The sequence below is a fragment of the Rhinoraja longicauda genome, chromosome 1 (assembly GCF_053455715.1).
Source record: "Rhinoraja longicauda isolate Sanriku21f chromosome 1, sRhiLon1.1, whole genome shotgun sequence".
Lineage (NCBI taxonomy): Eukaryota > Metazoa > Chordata > Chondrichthyes > Rajiformes > Arhynchobatidae > Rhinoraja > Rhinoraja longicauda.
The window spans coordinates 101566742-101589363 of record NC_135953.1 but is presented as its reverse complement, the minus strand read 5'-3'; the positions used below and the strand labels follow the sequence as shown (position 1 = coordinate 101589363).

Sequence of the window (22622 nt, the reverse complement as noted above, 5' to 3'; positions counted from 1 at the left end):
ATTTTGTTTTGGGAATTTTGGCATGGTACCTCCCAACTCCACAACCTGCAGATAACTCCAGCGAACCACTTTTGTGGAATATACTTGACTTTCTTTTCCCTTTGGAAAACTCTCAATACAAAGATAGTAATAAAAAAACGGATTCTATTTTCATGTGTTGTATTTTCACCCTTTCACTGAAGAACTGATTCTATTTTCACCCTTTCACTGAAGGGTCTCGACCCAAAACATCGCCTATTTCTTTTGTCCAGAGATGCTGGACCACCCGCTGAGTTACTCCAGCGTTCTGTGTCTATCTCGAGTCTATTTTCATTTCTTTCAGCTGCAGTTGCAATGAGAAGCAGCCAGAGATGCTGGGAGATATTAGCACTTGATTTTAAACCGCACAGTGATCATTTTCAGCATAGCATTTAGGAGAAATATTTTATCACTTACCCCAAACAACTCTTTAAACATTTTCATTATAGGAATATTGAAGAGCCTCTCTACAATTCGATAATCTCTGGTAGAATTTACCTGCCAGTATATAATTAGACATCAGTTTGAAATACAAAACATAAGCAATATGAGAGGACGTTGTCGCATTTTTAAGATAAACTTACAAATTAAGTCCTAAGATAGACAAAGAGCTCGAGTCACTCAGTGGGTCAGGCAGCATTTCTGGAGAAAAACAATAGGTGAAGTTTCAGGTCGGGACCCTTGTTCAAACTCAGATCTGAAGAAGGGTTCTGATCTGAAACGTTACCTATCATTTTTGTCTGGAGATGCTGCCTGACCCGCTGAGTTACTCCAGCACTTTTGTGTCTATCTTTGATATAAAACAGCATCTGCAGTTCTTTGTTTCTACAAGTTAAGACTTGATGTTTACAAAATGATCCACCATTGATCTTGGTAAAATGTCAGAGTCCACTGTCATAGACTTATACAGACCCAAATCATTCACCATGTTTATTCGAGCTAGTCCCATTTGCCTGGATTTGGCTCATCCCTCTAAAGTAATTTCAATATTTGTAATTGTCTTCATCGAACAGCACAGCACAAGATCAAGGTCTTACGCCAACAATGTCTGCATCGAACATGACGCCAACTCTTGTCTACTTGCTCACAATCCATATCCCTTCATTCCCTGCCAATTCAAATGCAGATCCAAAACTCTCTTAAATGCCACTATCATATCTGCCTCAACCATCACCTCATGTTGTGCATTCCAGACACTCACTACCCTCTGGGTAAAAAAACTCTTCTGTTCATCTTTAAACTTTGGCCATCCCAATTTAGACATCATTCTGGTAAACCCGCTCTGCATCCTTTTCAAAAACTTCACATACATCCTGCAATGAAATGACCAGAACTGCATGTAAATACTCCAAATGATGCCTAACCAAAGTCCTATAAAGCTGCATCATGACTTCCTGACTGTGATACTCACTGCCCTGTCCTATGAAAGCAAGGATATCAGGCCTTCTTTACCACTCAATCCTACTTGTGTTGCCACTCTCAGGGAGTTATGGACATGGACCCTCAAGATCTCTCTGTATATCCATGTTGTTAAGGGTCATGCCATTGATTGTATATTTTTCTCTTACATTTGACCTCCTCAAGTACAACACCTCACATCTATTTGGATTAAAACCCTTCTGTCTCGACCCGAAACGTCACCCATTCCTTCTCTCCAGTGATGCTGCCTGTCCAGCTGAGTTGCTCCAGCATTTTGTGTCTCCCTTCGATTTAAACCAGCATCTCCAGTTCTTTCCTACACAAGCTACAGAAGTCATAGTTCTCTATCACTGTGGTAGCTCATTTTTGGGGAGGATTCTGAGGAAGATATATATGCATTTGGATAAACAGGAGCTGGTTCAGGATGGTCAGCATGGCTTTGTATGTGGGAGATCATATCTTATGAATCTGATTGAATTTTTTATAGAAGTAACCAAAAAAGTCGATGAGAGCAAAGCTATAGTCGTTGTCTATATGGACTTCAGCAAACCATTTGATAAGGTTCTGTATGGTAGGCTGCTCTGGAAAGTTAGATAACATCAGATCCAGGGAGAGCTAGCTGACTGAATAGAGAATTAGCATCATGGAAGAAAGCAGATCACAGGTAGACTTCTTATTTGAAGTATTGTTTTAGTCATCATGCTATAGGAAGGACTCAGCGGGACAGCCAGCATCTCTGGAGAGGAACAGACGATGTTTCGGGTCGAGGCCCTTCTTCAGACAGAGAGTCAGAGGAGATGTAAACCAGAGATTAGGGAGGGTAAGGTGTGCAAACAACAGATCAAAGCAGACGGAAATGTAGAATGGTTCATTGTTGGCTGAGTGGAAGGTGACAATGAGGCATACAAACAGTAACATTAATCAGGAGGACAGTGAACGTGGAGTGCTAGGGTGGGGGAGGGACAGAAAGAGGGAAAGCAAAGGTTACTTGAAGGTAGAGAAATCAATATTCATACCACTGGGTTGTAAGCTGCCCAAGTGAAATATGAGGTGCTGTTCCTCCAATTTGCATTTGGCTTCACTCTGATAGTGGCAGAGGCCCAGGGCAGAAAGGTCAATATGGGGGAGTGGGAGTTAACTTGCTTAGCAATGTTGGAGGATAATGGGCACCATTTTCGCCACAGAACATAATCCTCTGACATTTTTGCCACCTCCAACGGGATCCCACCACTGGCCACATCTTCCCATCTCCACCCCATTCTGCTTTCCGCAGAGATCGTTCCTACCGCTACTCCCTGGATAACTGTTGTAACTGTTGTAACAAAGGAAAATTTGAAGTAAATTTGGCCATAACCAGATCTCAACTTCAATGAGGTAATGGATGGAATATGTTTAATCATATTGGATAATAAATACATATTGATTAAGATAGTTGTGGACGCAGCCCATCACGCAAACCAAAGTTCCTTCCACTGGCATTATCTACACCTCATGCTGCCTCAGCAAGACCACCAGCATAATCAAGGATGAGTCTCACCCTTGTCACTCCCACTTTTCCCTTCTCCCATCAGGCAAAAGGTAAAGAAGTTTGGAAACGCATACCTCCAAATTCAGCGACAGTTTCTTCCCAGCTGTCTCGCCAACTAGAGGGAGACCCTGATCTCCCATCTACCTGATTGAAGTCCTTCAAACTATCTTTAATCTTACTTTATTTTGCACTTTTTAAAAAATGTTTTCCCCTTTATCCTGTTACTGTACACGGCTTAATTATAAACATTATGGTCCTTTTGTTAACTGGATAGCATGCAACAAAAAAGCTTTTCACTGTACCTTGGTACACGTGACATTAATAAACTAAATTAAATACTGTACAACAAGAAGAAATTTGCACCAACCTTATAAAGTATTTGTAAAATTTGTAATGAATTCTTAAGTTTAGAGATATCCTTTGAGATGTCAGTCATAGCGAGGTGAAGAAGTTGCTTGGATTCGTCATGATAAATTCTCACTAGACGCCTGAAGAAGTAGACAGGTATTGCCTTCCACCAACATTCTGATCAAGAAAGGGTGCAATAATCAAGAAAAATAAAGCACAATTGTTTGAAATTAAATCAAATAACAAAGAACCAGTAAAAAAAAAATCAAACTGAATATTGAACTTCAATACAGTGAAGTTGTGCTTTCAAAAAAAAAAATGCAAGAGGAATTTGGCAGATCAGGTTGGCTTCTGTATCTTTTGCAGAGATCTAAAAGGTCAAAGGAACCTTTTTGATACTACAAAATAAAAACGCAAGATGAGGGGAACATCTCTGGTGAAAAGTTAATAGGTAACGTTTCTTCAACCTGAAGGGTTCCAATCTTATAGGTCACCTCTTCCTTTTCTCCAGTGATGCTGCTTGACCTATTGAGTTACTCTAGCACTTTGTGTCCATCTTTCCCCAGCAGCTCCTTTCTACATAACAGCATTAATGTTTCAAGTTGTAGTCCTTTTGTCAGAAGTGGGAAAGGGTGTCAAAAAAGATGTTTTTATGTTGCAAAGATGGTAGTGAGGATGGATAGGGCTGAAGGCACACAAAGGGTGTCGCGGCCTTCAGGGCAGCCAAGACCAATAATATTCATGGGTACTTTTGTAACTTTGTCAGCGCCATGTGTATGCCAAAAAAAAACAGTTTCACTGTACTTTCACGGTACATGGGACAATATGTTGAACAATCCCTGTTCCAGGCGTACACTAGCCCTATCCCCGAACTCTATCTCCGTTATATTGACGACTGCATCGGTGCAACCTCCTGCACCCATGCAGAATTCATGGTCTTCATTAACTTCACCACCAATTTAAACCAGCATCTGCAGTTCCTTCTTACACATTGATATATCTACGAGCTGCTGTGAACCCGTTGGGTTTAAACATCTCCTGCATTGGTGTAGCACCCTTCCCACCCCCACTCCATCCCCCCATTATCAACACGCAAGGGGTTACGGTGGCGTTACGTTCCGAGAAACCCATCGGAAACCGAAAATATCGTAAGTCGAAATGCATTTAACCATCGCAAAGTCGAAATATTGCAAGTTGAAGCATCGTAAGTCGGGGAGCATCTGTATTAGATCAACGGGCCCCAACTATATTTAATATATATAGATATAGATGGAAGATCTGTCTCTGATAAACTGAAGCCAGGTTAATGGGAACAAGTTAGAGGGTGATCACGCTTCTTTGTGTGATGTTAATAGCAGGGCTATGAGACATGCCTAGCAAATCCTGCTGTATGAATGGTTTCATTATCATATTTTACCTAGCATCAACCTATCACAGATATTCTCCTTATCCTATCCATCTATCCCACAGCCTTCACTGCAACTCAAAAACACCTATTCAGCTCTGATGAAGATTCTTCAACTTGAGATAATAACTCTATTTCTCTTTTCATAGATCTTGCCAGATTTGCTGAATAATAACAGCATTTTCAATTCATATGCATGAGTCCAAGAAGTCCACTGAATGTGCACCTGGTCTATCTTGACCAAGCAAGATACTTGGACGTGGAAATAATTTATTTCATGAAAAGGGCAGTCTTTTATAATCAATGATATACTTACATATAATTATATGAGGAATGTATCACTGTTGTAACAAAGTAAAGTTGCCCTTAACCAGATTCCGTAACTCCCAATGAGGTCATGGATGGAATATGTTTTAATGATATTGGATGAAGAATACATACTGATTGAGATATCTGGAGAAAAATCCCATGTCAGTCTTTGAAAATGGGCTATAAGATCTGAGAGGTTAATGGGGGCTTAGGTTCACAACTCATCCTAAAGATGCCATTTCACCTGCTGCATTGCCTTAGTGCTGCATTAACATACCTGCCTAAATTATCTGCTCAATTCTTCAGACTGAAGATTGAAGACATTTCAACTTGATCGTTTTGATTTTCTAATGGGGTCTCCTGACACAAGACTCTCCTCTTCAGAAGTTTTAAGTCAGAAACTGAGCACCGTGCAACAATTCTTTGTTATTTGATTTAATTGTAAACAACGGAGATTTTGATAGCGTTTAAATGTTCAGAAAGAAATTCCGTACCAAGAACTTTGAAGTAACTTCCTTCGAGGGACAGAATGGCTGTGGTCAGCGATTCTGTCAGCTTGGAGCTTTTTGGCCCATCAAGTACAGCGATGAGCTCAGGCAGAACAAGGTAAACTCGCAGAGCTTCCAAACTTTCAGGAGAGCGAGGGAGTGAAGGGATCAGGTTTGTCAGGATTGCATTTGTCACCTGTAAAACAGTCCGCACCAGGAGTGGAACATCTTTTTATAATATTCAAACTCTATTCTGCACATTTAATTCAATATACAAGTTTAGTTTACTTTCGTTTATAGATACAGCATGGAAACAGGGCCCTTTGGCCCACCAAGTCCATAACGAGCAAAATCACCCGTTTACATTAGTTCTAAGTTATCCCACTTTCTCATGCACTCTCTGCACACTGAAGGCAATTTACAGGGACCAATTAACCTACGCCATACGCACGTCTTTGGGATGTGCGAGGAAACCGGAGCACCCAGAAGAAACCCATACGGTCACAGGGAGAACATGCAAACTCCACACAGACAGCACCTGAGGTCAGCATTGAACCTGGCTGTCTAGCGCTGTGAGGCAGCGGCTCTACAAGCTGCACCAAAGTGCCACCCTCTGCCCATTTGGGACATGGTAAGGCCGAGTGGAGATGACTAGATTAATTTTACCAATTAAACTTGGTGAGCATAAGTTTTCAAAACTAATTTTAAACAATCATTTTTTATCATTATTCTCCATGCACTGCATTTGTCTGATTACATATTCCAGCGTGAATTGGAGAACGTATTGTAGTTTTTGTTTTCTACACACTTTAAACAAATGCTGAGTAAATTGAACTTTTGTAATAGTTGATAGTTTGTAACGTCGCTTAGGCTTCACCCCACCATACATCAAAGCCCAACAAAGTATTGTCAATACTTTATCTATATCCTTCATTAATGACCTTGCAGTAAAAATAATTCTTATATCTCACAGATTATTTCCTTGTATAATCAGTGATTGCAGAGTTGATGTTAGTGTGTTGAAAGAGGTAGCATTATAGACGGCAGAAATACAAGGCAATACTGAGATTTCCTCAATCTTTTCTAAGTAATTGCAATATGAAAGTAAGTGAGTTTAGATTGTCATATAATGATGTTTCCACTATTGGGAGTCGAGGACTAGAGGTCTTGGCCTCAGAATTAAAGGATGTTCTTTTAGGAAGGAGATTAGGAGGAATTTCTTTAGTCAGAAGGTGAATCTGTGGAATTCTTTGCCACAGAAGCCTGTAGAGGCCAAGTCAGTGGATATTTTTAAGGCAGAGATTCTTGATTAGTACAGGTGTCAGAGGTTATGGGGAGAAGGCAGGAGAACAGGGCTAGGATGGAGAGATAGGTCAGCCATGATTGAATGGCGGAGTAGACTTGATGGGCCGAATGGACTAATTCTACTCCTATCATTTATGACCTTATGACACAACTCTCCCCAAAACATGTAAACAACCATGAATGTTAAAGCACATCTTCAACATCTGTCAATGTATATTATGTTTTATTGTGTGAGGCGTTCTCGGCATTATGGAATGTTTGGTCGATAAGATATTTGGACAGGTAAATGGATAGGAAATTTAGAGGGATATGTTAGAACACTTTTCTATGTTCTCTATGAGTCAAATGCAGGCAAATAGGAACTAACATAGATGGAGCATCTTGGCCGGCAAGAACGCGTTGGGCCGAAGGGCCCGTTTCCATGCTGTATAACTCTGTAACATTACCTGGGATAGCATTGAAGTGTCTTTTGCCAACTTCTCAAAGTTCAGTTGCACTAAGGACATATCCAGACCAGACAGCATTCTGCTTGTTTTGAAATGGTTATCCTTGCTGTTTTGAATGTATCAAGAAGAATGGTTAGTGCATTAAAGATGACTAAATTTACTGTCATTTTTAAAAGGCATTCATTTCAACACAGGGGTCTCAAAGATGACACAAATCTATATCTTGGTATGAAAAACAGCAATGTTGTGCGATGTGCTGGAGTTCACTCAAGGTGGTAAGGGGACACAGCAATATAATTGCTGCCTTACAGCACCAGAGACCTGGGCTCAACCCTGACTAAGGATGTTGTCTGTATGGAGTTTGTACTTTCTCCCTGTGACCACGTGTGTTTTCCCCGGGTGTTCTGGTTTCCTCCCACATTCCAAAGGCTTACAGGTTTGTAGGTTAATTGGCTTTGGTAAAAAAAATTGTAAACTGTCCCTAGTGCGTAGGATAGTGTAGGTGATTGCTGGTCGTCGCGGACTCGGTAAGCCGATTTCTGCCCTGTATCTGTAAAGTATCTAAAGTAAAGCATCTAAAAAGTAGAATGCAAGCTCATTGCATGCACTGAAGGTGGATATAGTAACATATGCATGTTGTACTCCAACCAAAAGTACATAAGTTGTACACAGTCAATGCATAGCTGACTTGTGGAAATGGTGCCAAAACATGGCAGTACCTGCATGTGTAAATGTGCAAAAGGTATTTCACTGTGCAGTTGCACATGTGACAAATAAAGCACGATTAAACCATTGAAGAAGCATACATCAACCCAGTTAACATGACTTCCTAAATTGTCACACTTAATACTGACAACGTCACACTGACTGAATTGGAGTCAGCTGGCAATTAATAAGGCACCACTGGACTTCATAAACATGGCTACAGTTCCACAATAAAATAATCAATGCTCAGGACCTAAGACCACCTATCCATTCAATGGCACAACTCTTGCCTGTGAAGTGCCTTGGGATCTTCAGCTTTGAACAGGTGTAGTATGTGGTTTATTCAAACATACCCAATATGCTGGAATAACTCAGAGTCAAGCAGCATCTCTGGAGAACATGGTGGTCGGGTCAGGACCCGACTTCAGACTGATTGTGGGGGCTTGGGGGAAGAAAGCTGGAAGAGAGGAGAGGCAGGACCAAGAATGACAGGTAATAGGAAGAGACAGATGAGGGGGTGGGGGGAATGATAGGCTGAGAGTGGGAAATTGTTGTTGTTGATATGTTCCAGTCCCAGGAAGTGAATTTGGAGCTAGGGATACAACTCGTGGATGTGCAGGCCCTGTCCTGTGGGATAGCTGGGCGATGGACACGACTTGTCCATTTGCAGACCGTCAGAAGAGAAGAGGAACATAGCTTGAAAATCCAATGTTTGTGGATGGATAATCACAATAACCAAACAAGTTCTTCAATTTCTTTTACCCCTTCACTGGACCTTGGTTAGTTGGAAATGAGTCACCTTAGGACAAACGAGTAAATCAAAAAACAGAGAATATAATTCCCTCTTGATCAAAAACAAACGGATTTAGTTTTGGTTAGGCCCCGTGGGTTTTCTCCGGGAGCTCCGGTTTCCTCCCGCACTCCAAAGACGTGCAGGTTTGTAGGCTAATTGGATTGGTATAATTGTAAATTGTCCCTAGTGTGTGGAGGGTAATGTTTGTGTGCGGGGATTGTTGGTCGGCGCGGACTAGATGGGCCGAAGGGCCCGTTTCCACGCTGTATCTCTAGACTAAACTGAAGTAGGATCTGCAGCAAGTCCAATTAGGATATTTTAATAGGAATTGCTAAGCAACAGCCCTTTGGTTTACCTCATGTCCAGGAAGCTTGCATTCATAATCGGTGAAGATGAAGACGCCTGAACGATTGCTCTGAGAATGAAATTAATACATATTTAATGCAGGGTGTTAAATTCACCTTATATAAACAAAACAATTACTTCCACCAGTTCGCAGACTGTTCAAATTCACAGAAACTTTACAGTAGGATATTCCATTAAAGATCGGTTTGCACAACCATTGAAGAAGAGCAAACTGGTACCATGCACTTGAAGCCTGTGCTATCTTTGGTATAAACCAGCATCTGCTGTTCCTTCCCACATATGTTTACATATCTCTCGTGGTGCTGCAAGTAAGAATGTCATTGTTCTGTTTCGGGACATATGACAATATAAATTCTTGAGTCTTGACTTGACTAATGAGTGACATTGTGAAGTCAATGTGTCCATCTGAGAGTTAGTATGGACTCAGTGCTGGTGGATGCTGGGCTGGGAGAGGACACTGACATCGGAGAGCTTTTATCCATGCTGTCAATTTGGAAGACTCTGAAACTAGCATCTTGGTCAGCATGAAAGAGTTGGGCCAAAGGGCCTGTTTCTATGCTGTATGACTCTATGACTCTAATCATCATAGCTGGTGGAAAACTGTTCAAACCACAGTGAAAATTGCTCCAGAATCTAGACCCACTCAAACCCAAGTGTTCAATCAATCATGTGCGGAACATACATGTCATTCTGAACACAGCCGAATTCCAAGATGTTGCCAACCTGCCAGCTGATGCCTGAAAGAGGGTGGGCCTGACACTCCACATCTACATTTACTCTGACCTCAATCTCAACACTTGTTCCTCAATACCATTGACTTCTCAGTATTCCAAAACTCTGACTCAGCCTTCTGGTGTACAGCGTTCCAAACATCCGCAATCTTCTAAGGAATACGTTCCTTCATTTTGAAGATGAATGCCGCCTTACTTTAAAACGATGCCCTGTGATTTTTCATTTTCCCTTTCATGCCCCTTCACAACACTCTGCGCATTAATAAAGTCACTTTTTATAAGTTCATAAGTCATAGGAGCAGAATTGGACCATTCAGCCCATCCAAACTTCTCCGGTGCTCAATCATGGCTGATCTATCTTTCCCTCTCAACCCCATATTCCAGCCTTCTCCCCGGATCATTTGACACCCTTACTGATCAAGAACCCATCAATGTCTGCTTTAAAAATACGCAAAGACTTGGCCTCCAGAGCCATCTGTGGCAATGAATTTCACAGATTCACCACCCTCTGACGAAAGAAATTCCTCATCTCCTTTCTAAAGGTACGGTTCTTTTATACTGAGGCTTTGCCCTCTGGTCCTAGACTTTCCCACTAATGGAAACATGCTCACCCCATCCACTCCATTCAGGCCTTTCAATATTCATTCATCTAAATGACGTATAGACTCAATCTGGTCAGTTTTTTCTAAATAATACGTTCACGTGACTGATGAGGGAAAAACTTAGATATGTAGATTTGGCAGCAGAAGTTAAGCAGCAAGGATAGAGAGCAAGATTACATCCGGTAGAGATGGATTGTAGAGGTTTCATACAGCGATCAACCACGTCACCATTTGGAGAACTAGGAATTCAGTCAGAGTTTGCGTCAGGCCGTAAAGGAGATGTCACAGGCAGCAGAGCAAGGTGGATTTGGTGAAGAAGAAATAGGGGCAGTTGGGGGCAGAAAGGAAATGTTTAATATGCGGTATGTGTATTTCTTTGTAAGTGTATTCTGTGTAAGTGTATCCCAGTTTTATATGCAAGGTTGATATTTGTGGTGCTACAACTGTTTATTGATGGGTCAGGATACGTGTGAGACAGGATGTGAATGTTTAGCATTCATTTGAATGAAATAATCGTCTGTAATCTCCTTTAGTTAGTAGATATTTACGTAGTTACTTATTATGATCAGAATCAGGTTACTTGGCCCATCTAATCCATACTAGTTTCCATAGGAACATTCACATCAGTCCCTTGTTTCGTTTTTATTTCCCTGCAACTTATTATTTTTTCACATGGCCATCAACGTTTCTTGAATTCTTTTGCTGCATATCTACTCCAGCGGGGTAACTTAGAGGAGCCAATTAACCCATCTGGGTTGTGAGAGAAATCTGAAGGCAACACACAAAGATGATGTGGAAGCTGCACACAGACTGCACCCGAGGTCAGGATCGAACCCAGGTCCCCGGAGTAGTTAGCTACTTAAGTAGTACATATTGGTAGCGTAGGTGGTGAGAGCAGGTATTGAGGGGGGTTGTTCTGGGACGCCAGAACTAACTGTTGAGCCATCCCGAGGTGTCGTGGGCCGAACTCAATGAAACACCAGTGAAGGGAGATGCCCACTTGATAACCCCAATGATATACAGGCATCTGCACAAACAGTTTTTACCTGTTTGTTAACATGTAGGTAGCTGATTATTGCATATGGAGTTAGTTATTGTCCTGAGCAAAAGTGTGTATGATATACAGGCATCTGCACAAACAGTTTTTACGTGTCTGTTAACATGTAGGTAGCTGATTATTGCATATAGAGTTAGTTATTGTCCTGAGCAAAAGTGTGTATATGCAGTTTAGATATTACTTTGGCTCTTGGTTGACCACTTATCCTGGTGTTATAGCACAAATTTTTGTGTTTTAATTGTAATTTTACTGTATGTGCATGAAAGGAGATCAGAATTGTGTAAAGTACTCGGCATCAACTGTGGCCTCACCTTTAACCCACTTTGAAATAAACATATCTGGCTTCAATCCAAGAGTAAAATGTAGTAATTTACCTTTCCAAGTGTTGGCTCAGAGACTGGTGAAAAGTTCTAATGACACACTTCTTGCAAATGAGAACACAAGACAGTACAGCACAGGAACATGCCCTTCAGCCCACGATGTCCGTGCTCAACATGATGCCACATTAAACTACTCTTCTCTGTGGGCACATGTGCTACTTTCCTCCATTCTCTGTATATCCATGTGCCAACCTAAAGGCCTCTTAAAAGCCACTGTCGTATCTCATTTCACCACCACCCCTGGTAGCGCGTTGCAGGCACCCACTACTGTGTAAAAAAAAACACCCCCACACATCGTCTTTGAACCTTTCCCCTCTGACCGTATAGCTATGCCCTCTAGTATTTCACATTTTCACCCCGAGAAAAAGGTCCTCACTGTCTATCTTACCAAGGCCTCTCATAATTTTATAACTTTCTATCATGTGCTATTATGAACATTAAGCTGGACTCTGGAGAAAGAAAATAGACACAAAATGCTGGAGTAATTCAGCGGGTCAGGCAGCATCTCCAGAGAAAAAGAATAGGCGAGTTTTTGGGTCAGAAACCTTCTTCAGGCCTCCTCTGTTTCTCCAGAGAAGCTGCCTGGGCTGACTCACTGAGTTACTCCAGCATTTTGTGTCTATCTTTGGTATAAACCAGCATCTGCAGTTCCTTCCTACACATTTTGTCTGCAGAAAGGAACTTACTTTTTTATTTTCTTGCACAGTTTCTTCTCCAATAAATTGTCCAGTGGCACAATTCTCTTCAAAGGAGTGAGCTGAGATTCTGCGTGAGATGATAGTAAATTCTGGAGGGAAATAAGAGCATTAAAATAACCACCATTACACGAAGAACAGCAAAAGGAAACATCAGGGTTTGACAGTAGAGACAAAGCCCCAGCACTAATCCCATTCTTCTGCCACTTTCCAACATTCCTTCAATTTCCTCTCCTGTAAGTTATTGCCGGTTCTGCCACCACCAGTCTTTAGAAACTCATGGAAAGGGAGCACTGAAAGGTGGTGCAGCAGTAAAGTTGCAACCTTACAGCGCCAGGGACCCGGGTTCGATCCTGACTACGGGTGCTGTCTGTAGGGAATTTGTACGTCCTCCCTGTGACTGCGTGGGTTTTTCCGGGTGCTCCGGTTTCCTATCACATTCCAAAGATGTGCAGGTTTGTAGGTTAATTGGCTTCAGTAAATTGTACATTATTCTTAATGTGTAGGATGGTGCTAGTGTACGGGTGATTGCTGGTCGGCGCGGACTCGGTGGGCCAAAGTGCCTGTTTCCGTGCTGTATCTCTAAAGTACAAATCGAGTCAAAACATTTTAAATATGGTTTTAAAAACGTCAGCACAATGAAATGTCACACAACTCAAATGAACTCCAATTCCCAATAGGAAATTACACCACCTCTATCCTCTCATTGTAATCCAGGTCAAACACCATATCCTGGTCCTAAAGTATAGTTGTGCTCTTACCTCTTCATCATGGCAGTCTGCAAAGCTGAGCTTTCCCCCAGCAAATATATTTCTGACGCCTCGTTTAATTGAACTGCCTGTGAAATAACATAGATACAGATTCAATGGACCACACTGTCAATTAGACTAACTCCCAACGTCCCTGTACAATCTATTCTTTGAGAGCTGTGCGCAATTCCTTCCAGTTTTCTGTGGCGTTTACAGAATGACACAGACAAGCAACTGTAGTCAGGATGGAACCCGGGTCTCTGGCGCAGGAAGGCTGTCGCCGCGCCACCAAATTGATAAGAAGCTGAGCGGCGACCTTCTCACACAAAAGGTGGAATGGTTGAGACAGATACTACTATAACAACTTTAAAAACACAATTGTACAGGTACGTGGGTGGGAAAGGTTTAAAAGGACATAGACAAAATGCAGGAAAATGGGACTAGCTTAGATGGGCATCTTAATCGGCATGGATGGACCTGTTTCCGTGTTGTATCACGATATGACTCTAAGTCCTGTTTTAATCGCTGGATGCTGCGGATTATCCACTAATCCTGAAATAGACACAAAATGCTGGAGTAACTCAGCGGGTCAGGCAACATCTCTGAGGGAAAGGAATAGGTGACGTTTCGGATCGAGACCCTTCTTCAGTCTGAGATTCAGAGGAGGAGTAAACTAGAGGTATGAAAAGGCACAACCCCAAAGCAAAAGATGGAGGTGTACGCAAGCACCGAGAAAACACACCGGGTTAAAAGGTGGCCATAGAGCCGTAGGAATCATAGAGGGGAAGCAGCGAGAGAGGGTGTTGTAGAACTCTCGTCGGAAAGAGGAGGAGAACTTCTTCAAAGTAGGCAAACCTTGAAGAAATTTTGCAGTGGAGTAGACAAAATGTGTAGGAAGGAACTGCAGACGTTTAAACCGAAGGTACAGAATGCTGGAGAAACTCAGTGGGTCAGGCAGCATCTCTGGAGAAAATGAATAAGTGATGGTTCGGGTCGAGACCCTTCTTCAGACTGAGAGTCAGGGGAGAGGAAACGTAGAGGTGTCAAGAGGTACAGTGGCCGAATGGGCTTTCTTCTGTGCCATTATGATTCTACACCTGGATTTGCAGGGAAACTGCAGATGTTGGAATCTACCCATGCAAACTTAACACTATCATTGAATGGGGAATTGTTAAATTGTGGCAAATTGACATTAGACATTGCCATTATAAAAAGAGAAAAAGCCAATGATCTCGGAAATTGAACAAAATGGCTAAATGGGCATTGTCTGCAGACAATATACATGTCTGCAGACCCTGTATATGTGAAGCCTATAATTCTACTTCAACTGAACATTAGAGATTTTGAATTGTCTGGTGATCATTTTTAATGACTGCTTTATTATCACATATTAGATGACTAAACATTATGAGCTTAATTTATCGTATTCACAAGTTAAACAGCATTGCAGTTCTAATTTTGCGCTCTGGTTTAAGGCTTTGTTGTGCTTACCATTGTCAGGTCCACAGTTGCTGGCAGTGTCCATTAGGTTGATGGGTAGAGGCACTGAATGTTCACTGGTTTGGCCATTTCGCAGCCTTACTATTTCTCCACAACCAAAGGAATAGATCGTGCCAGTGGATGAAACGAGGGCCAACGTGTGATAGCTGTTTGAAGTGGACAAACGGAGCTAATTTTAGATGCCTTTGCTAATTTTTTGACTGTTTAGTTTAGATACAGCATGGAAACAGGCTCTGAGGCCTGCCGAGCCCGCACCGACCAGCGAGCCCCACACATTAACACTATCTGACACACTAGGGACAATTTTTATATTTACCAAGCCAATTTACCTACATACCTGCACATCTTTAGAGTGTGGAGGAAACTGAAGATCTCAGAGAAAACCCACGCAGTCACGGGGAGAACGTACAAACTCCGTACAGACAGCGCTGTAAGGCAGCAACTTTACCGCTGTACCACTGTGCTGCCCGTACTATTGATAAAGACTAAACGGTCCAAAGGTCTTTTGTTCCCTAGTTATCTTGGACAGTAAGCTTGGATTAGCACCACGTCAGGAGAGAAAGAAATGTTAACTCTCTCTGATAAGTGGGAAAGCAGCAGTTAAAACTGAACAACTTTCAGCAAATTTCCACAATTTAGCAGCACAGGTTTAGGTTGTAGATTTACCTCTTTATGGGTGTAAACCAAGGCTCCACACCATAGACCCACATAGTATTAGTTTAGTTTATTATTGGCCCATGTACTGGACTTCATCTTGCACTAAACGTTATACCCTTTATCCTGGATCTGTACACTGTGGACGGATTGATTGTAATAATATATAACCTTTTCGTTGACTGGATAGCACGCACCAAAAAAAGCTTCTCACTATACTTTGGTACATGTGACAATAATAAACTAGACTAAAACTAAATAGACAATAGGTGCAGGAGTAGGCCATTCGGCCCTTTGAGCCAGCACCGCCATTCAATGTGATCATGGCTGATCATTCTCAATCAGTACCCCGTTCCTCCTTCCTCCCCATACCCCCTGACTCCGCTATCCTTAAGAGCTCTATCTAGCTCTCTCTTGAATGTATTCAGAGAATTGGCCTCCACTGTCCTCTGAGGCAGAGAATTCTACAGATTCACAACTCTCTGACTAAAAAGGTTTTTCCTCATCTCTGTTCTAAATGGCCTACCCCTTATTCTTAAACTGTGGCCCCTAGTTCTGGACTCCCCCAACATTGGGAACATGTTTCCTGCCTCTAACATGTCCAACCCCTTAATAATCTTATACGTTTCGATAAGATCCCCTCTCATCCTTCTAAATTCCAGTGTATACAAGCCTAGTCGCTCCAGTCTATCAACATATGATAGTCCCGCCATTCCGGGAATTAACCTAGTAAACCTACGCTGCACGCCCTCAATATCCTTCCTCAAATTTGGAGACCAAAACTGCACACAGTACTCCAGGTGCAGTCTCACTAGGGCCCTGTACAACTGCAGAAGGACCTCTTTGCTCCTATGCTCAACTCCTCTTGTTATGAAGGCCAACATTCCATTGGCTTTCTTCACTGCCTGCTGTACCTGCATCTTGCACTAAACATTATACCCTTTATCCTGGATCTGTACACTGTGGACGGCTTGATTGTAATAATATATAACCTTTTCGTTGACTGGATAGCACGCACCAAAAAAAGCTTCTCACTATACTTTGGTACATGTGACAATAATAAACTAGACTAAATCTAAATAATGAACTAAAGTAAACTATGTGCTTTGAGCATGAAGCGTTCATGAAATAAAGAGGCAGCAATTGTGCAGAACAGTGTACATTAAATCATGAAGATAAGAGTTAAATGAACACCATTACTACTGGTTCCTCAAGTAAAAAACAGGACATTTTCACACATTTCTCTGCATCTACACAACCCCAGTAGCCTCTTGCTTTTCCTGCTTCATGGTAACATGTCAAACAATAGAGTACTTCTTAGTGCGGTGACGAAAAACATTTTTTTAGACTTGATCAACACTTCTACAGATGATAAGATATTTGACCAAACAAACACTGTAAAATCATTATCAGCAGCTAGAGAGTTGCGCAAATATAAATCTTCCTCTGCTTGAAACACAACATGAACTGCTTAGGTTTATTATTGTCACATGCACCGAGGTACAGTGAAAAGCTGTGCTTTGCACACTATCCAATCAAATTAGACAAGACTTTACGTAAATACAATCAAGCCAAACTCAAGTACAATCGGGAGAGTGAAGGGGAAGATACAGAGTGCAGAGTATAGTTCTCAGCATTGTAGTGCATCAGTTCCAGAGACAGATTCCTGTGTCTGCATTGAGGTCGAGCAGAATTGGATTGTACCGTGGCATATGGAAGGACCGTTCAGAAGCCTCATAACAGAGGAAGAAGCTGTTCCCGAGACTGGTAGTGTGTGCTTTCAACCTTCTGCCCAACAGGAGCAGCGAGAAGAAGGAATGACCCGGGTGGGAAAAGGTTTTTGTTTATTTTGACTGTTTCCCCGAGGCAGCATGTAGCAGAAGTGGAGTCATTGGTGTAGAGTCTGGTCTGTGTGGTGGACTGGGCTACATCTCCAACTGTCTGCCACTTCTCGCGGCCTTGTGCAGAGCTGTTCCCAAACCAAGCTGGAATGCAACCTGACAGTGTGCTTTCTGTGGAGCATCTGCAAAAGTTTGTAAGAATTTGAAACTGACAGTATATTTTGCTTTATCGGGTGGCGCCATTGCTTTTTATTGGTATGACTGTATGGCAAATGAAATTCCTCGTATGTTGCAAAACATACTTGGCTAATAAAGTATGATTATGATTATTAAGATTTACAATGTATTACCAGCTCACCTCCCGCATGCGATCTGAGAAACCTTTTTTCCAAACAGTCCGCCAACCAGTCGAGGTTTGATCTCATCTCTTGTCGAGTTGTGTCCAAGCTGCCCATGCGCCCCAGCTCCAAAGGTCAAAACAAATCCATCCTAGAAAAGAAAATGTGATAACATAACAGTGTCTTCACTGAATCAAGTGAAGCCTTTGCACTTAGGTTACATTGCTCAAGAGCTCCATTTATCAAACCATTGCATGTAATAATGATTACCGAACATGACAATGGCATCTAGTAGCTAAGAATAATAACTTCATCTAGAACAGGGTGGCACAGTGACACAGCAATAGAGCTGGTCTCGCACAGCGCCAGTGATCCCGAATATGATTGCTGTCTGTGCAGAGTTTGCACGTTCTCGCTGTGATTCCGTGGACTTCCGCTGGGTGCTCCGGTTTCCCCCCACATCCCAATGCCGTGTGGGTTTGTAGATTAATTGGCCTCTGTAAATTGCCCCTAGTATGTAGGAAGCGGGTGAGAAAGTGAGATAAATTAGAAACAGTATGACTGGTTGATCGATGGTTGGGGTAGGCCCTGCAGAGGGCTGAAGGTCCTGTTTCCACGCTGTATCTCTAAACTTAATTAATCCTACCTTGAGTTAACCGACACATTTTGAAAACCTCAAAGATCAGTAATAAAATCACTATTTTCGCTCTGTGCCTGTGATAAATTCCAGCCATGCAGGGTCTACATTCTCATTGATTTAGCTTTAAGAATGCTTTTGAAACGTTGGTGAAGACTTCAGGCCAATCCCATTTGCTGTGGGTTGCGGGGTTAGCAACGTGACAGTGGTGTGGAAGGACAATTGCAATGATCTTTAATTGCAATTATTCATGATCTTGCTTTAGGTGCATTTTATAGAGCCTAAACATTTATGTATTAGGAATGCTCAGTGGACAGCTGCAGAGACCTAGGTTCAATCCTGACCTCATGTGGCTGACTGTGCAGAGTGCACATACTCCTCCTATGACTGTGTGTCTTTCCAGCGGATATTCCAGTTTCTTCCCACATCCCAATAGACATGTGGGTTGGCAAATGAATTGGCCACGGTAAGTTGTTCTAAGTGGGTAGGTGAGCAGTAGCATCGGGGGAGGAGCTGATGGGAATATGGGGCAAAAAACTGGGATTTGTGTAAATGGATGCTTGATGGTTAGTACTAACTCCGAGGGCAGAAAGGCCTGTTGATTTAGTTTAGTTTATTGTCACGTGTACCGCGATACAGTGAAAAGCTTTTGTTGTGTGCTAACAAGTCAGCAGCAAGACTATACATGATTACAATCAAGCCATCCAGAGTGAACCGATACATGATAAAGGGAATAATGTTTAGTGCAAGGTAAAGTCCTGCAAAGTCCGATTAAAGATCGTCCGAGGGTCGCCAATGAGGTAGATAGTAGCTCAGGACGGCTCTTTAGTGTTGATAGGGTGGTGCAGTTGCCTCTGACTTTCATGCAATCTTTTTTAATGACCAAAAATATCTGGCTTTGCTGAACATTGGTGGGCGGCATACTGGTGCAGCTGGTAGAGCGCCAGAGACTCAGGTTCGATCCTGACCCCAGGTGCTGTGTGGTGTTTGCATGCAACACCTTTGACTGCGTGAGTTTCCTCCAGGTGTTCCGGTTTCCTCCCACATCCCAAAGACATGCGAGTTTGCAGGTTATTTTCCCCCAGTCTGTAGGAGGTTGATGAAGAGAGCAGTCCTGAACTACTTTCTACCTCATTTGTGACCCTCGGACGATCTTTGATCGGACTTTGCTGGCTTTACCTTGCATTAAACGTTATTCCCTTATCATGTATCTGTGCACTGTGAATGGTTCGATTGTAATCATGTATTGTCTTTTCGCTGACTGGTTAGTACGCAACAAACGCTTTTCACTGTACCTCAGTGCACGCAACAATAGATTAAATTAAACTGAGAAAGTGGGATAATATAGAACATGTGTGAACGGGTGATCAATAGTTAATGTTGACTCAGTGAGCTGAAGGGCTGGTTTCCACACTGAATCTCTAAAACGAAAGTAATGAAGACTAGCAAACTGAACCAAAAGTAAAACATGATGTATTTAATCCAAGGTGTTCATCTATGTGCAAACCCATGGGATCTCCAATGTGATCTCACTTCCACAGGACTTAATCACACCTCACCCAAGAACATTAGTCAGTGGGTGGTAAATCTGTGGAATTCATTGCCACAGATTGTTGTGGAAGCCAAATCATCGGGTCTTTTTACGGCACAGATTGAGATTCTTGATTAGTAAGGGTAATCAGGGGTTATGGGGAGAAGGCAGGAGAATGGGGTTGAGAGGGAACGGTGGATCAGCCATGATTAAATGGTGGACTAGATGTGTTGGGCTGAATGGCCTCAATCTGCTCATACAACATGAACTTCCAGAGCCAATCACTTTAGAGGATACTAGTGGTTTCCCTTTGACTTCCGGAAGGATTTTTTATTAGGTCGCAACTTTAAACGCAAAGAGGAACTTTCTGTCACTTCTGTAATGCAGAGCAAACCATTAAGATTTAAAATTATTTGAGAACAAACCTTCGTCAGAACTGCAGTATGCTCCTCTCCACAAGAAATAAAGATGGTGCTCTTGCACGATAGGATTTGCACATGTTTGGGAGTAAGAGTATCTGCAAGAAGGAATGAAAGCAGTCAGCCCACATTCTTTTATTCACAAAATGCTGGAGTAACTCAGCAGGTCAGGCAGCATCTCGGGAGAGAAGGAATGGGTGACGTTTCGGGTCGAGACCCTTCTTCAGACTGATGTCAGGGGGGCGGGACAAAGGAAGGATATAGGTGGAGACAGGAAGATAGAGGGAGATCTGGGAAGGAGGAGGGGAAGGGAGGGACAGAGGAACTATCTAAAGTTTGAGAAGTCGATGTTCATACCGCTGGGCTGCAAACTGCCCAGGCGAAATATGAGGTGCTGTTCCTCCAATTTCCGGTGGGCCTCACTATGGCACTGGAGGAGGCCCATGACAGAAAGGTCAGAATGGGAATGGGAGGGGGAGTTGAAGTGCTCGGCCACCGGGAGTCAGTTTGGTTAATGCGGACCGAGCGCAGGTGTTCAGCAAAGCGATCGCCGAGCCTACGCTTGGTTTCACCGATGTAAATAAGTTGACATCTAGAGCAGCGGATGCAATAGATTCAGCCCATTCTTCTTCCTAATTGTTCTGTGATAGCCCTCTCTAATGTACTTTGACCAAATGGTAACTGACCATGAAAGTTCACAATAAAACCGATTTGAATAAATGAAAATAAAATGTTTCATCATCACTGAATACACTTGATGTTTTTGTAAACCTGTGTCCTGAAAATCTCTGAGCTCTTACAAAGGATGTTCAGGAGTGAGAAAATGCAAAACGAAGGGAGGCCCGTTGGCGATGGGAGGGGGTGTCACGTGCGACGCCAGGCAAGCAGTGGAGAGGACTGTTCAGTAAACTTTTGTAACTTTTTCACCGCCAGAAACGTGGTGACACTTATGTACTGCCCAGGTGAGGTCTGACTGCTCCAGCCAGCGGGGCAGTCAAGGGTTCTGCCCAAGTCGACTGCCCGCCACTCTTCCGGGTGCAGTGGTAGAGTTGCTACCCGGGTTCGATCCTGACTGCGGGTGCTTTCTGTATGGAGTCCCTGTGACCGCTTGGGTTTCCACCAGGTGCTCTGGTTTCCTACCACACCCCAAAGACGTGTAGGTTTGTAGGTTAATTGCAATCAGTAATAATTGTAAATTGTTCCTCGGGTGTAGGATAGTGCTAGTGATTGCTGGTCGGCGCGGACTCTTTGGGCTGAGGGGCCTGTTTCCGCACTGTTTCTCTAAAGTCTAAAGCTACGGAAAGGAAAAGAAAAGCTGATATTGTTTGGCAATGTCCTTACCCTCTGTGTCGTTGAGCCCCAGTTGTCCGTGATTATTTCTGCCCCATGCAAATACTGTCCCTGAGACAGTCAGAGCAAAGCTGTGCTCTCCTCCAGCTGTGATCTGAGCCACTGGGACCCCAGAGAAACTCCTCACAGTCTGAGGGTCGCAGGACAGGGGACCTCTTGTACCGAGGCCCAACTGGCCAAAGGTGTTCTGTCCCCAGGCAAAGACTTGGCCATCTTTCAAGAGAAGTCAAACAATGTTAAATATTACCTTTTGGGTACCAAAAAATGTAGTCTAAACATTGAGAAATGTTAATCTCACACAAGTGAATAGAGAATTAGGCAAACTATTTCTACTTCAATCTAATTTCTATAAAACATTCAGCATAAAATCTTGCTCAGAGCTTCAGACATTTTGTGAAAAATGATGAGAAAACCATTTCTCCCAGAAAACATAAGACCACACAATACACTGATCCATTAAGGTTTTCTATATGCTCCAAAATCATAGTATGAAGGACAACATTTTTAGTTTAGCTTAGTTTGTTGTCACGTGTACCGAGGTACAGTGAAAAGCTTTCTTGTGTGCTCTCCAGTCAGAAGAAAGACTGCACATGATTACAATCAAGCCATCCACAGTGTGCATTTTCAGGATGAAAGGATTACGGAATGTTGCTGTTGGAGTAGAGGTTTAAAAGAGTAGAGCGATTATAATTAATGAATGCAAACCCGCTTCTGGGACCAGCATGCCTGGCTTGGGTGCCCACTTGACAGTAGTAGTGATGGAGGATAGATTTCATCCACAAGACTTTGAAATATGACTGAGATATCCAGCAGGTTACTCACATCCAGATACAGTGACCAGTGGCTCAGAGGTGATATTCTTGCCTCCGAGTCAGTGGTTTGAGTATGGATTACTCTTCTAATTCGTACTCAAAATCCTAGCGAGTGCAGACACAACTCTGAATAATGGATTAACAAGGAAAGACACACATTGCTGGAGTAACTCAGCAGGTCAGGCAGCATCCCTGG

The 22622-nt window shown here is 42.6% G+C and overlaps 1 protein-coding gene across 2 annotated transcripts in view; it reads right to left on the bottom strand.

The window, feature by feature from the left end:
* The window catches only part of LOC144595808 (putative E3 ubiquitin-protein ligase HERC3), a 53991-nt gene that overhangs the window by 18165 nt on the left and 13204 nt on the right, over positions 1 to 22622 (bottom strand). Inside the window, exons 4-14 of one of the 2 annotated variants that reach the window (XM_078403494.1) lie at positions 21606 to 21827; positions 20271 to 20362; positions 17698 to 17828; positions 14836 to 14990; positions 13357 to 13433; positions 12587 to 12687; positions 9120 to 9179; positions 7267 to 7372; positions 5522 to 5711; positions 3333 to 3490; positions 436 to 516 (exon numbers count right to left, since the gene is read on the bottom strand). In XM_078403494.1, coding sequence (XP_078259620.1) covers positions 436 to 516; positions 3333 to 3490; positions 5522 to 5711; positions 7267 to 7372; positions 9120 to 9179; positions 12587 to 12687; positions 13357 to 13433; positions 14836 to 14990; positions 17698 to 17828; positions 20271 to 20362; positions 21606 to 21827 — 1373 coding nt within the window. The remainder of the gene's footprint in view (positions 1 to 435; positions 517 to 3332; positions 3491 to 5521; positions 5712 to 7266; positions 7373 to 9119; positions 9180 to 12586; positions 12688 to 13356; positions 13434 to 14835; positions 14991 to 17697; positions 17829 to 20270; positions 20363 to 21605; positions 21828 to 22622) is intronic. The other variant, XM_078403505.1, reaches the window with a different exon arrangement.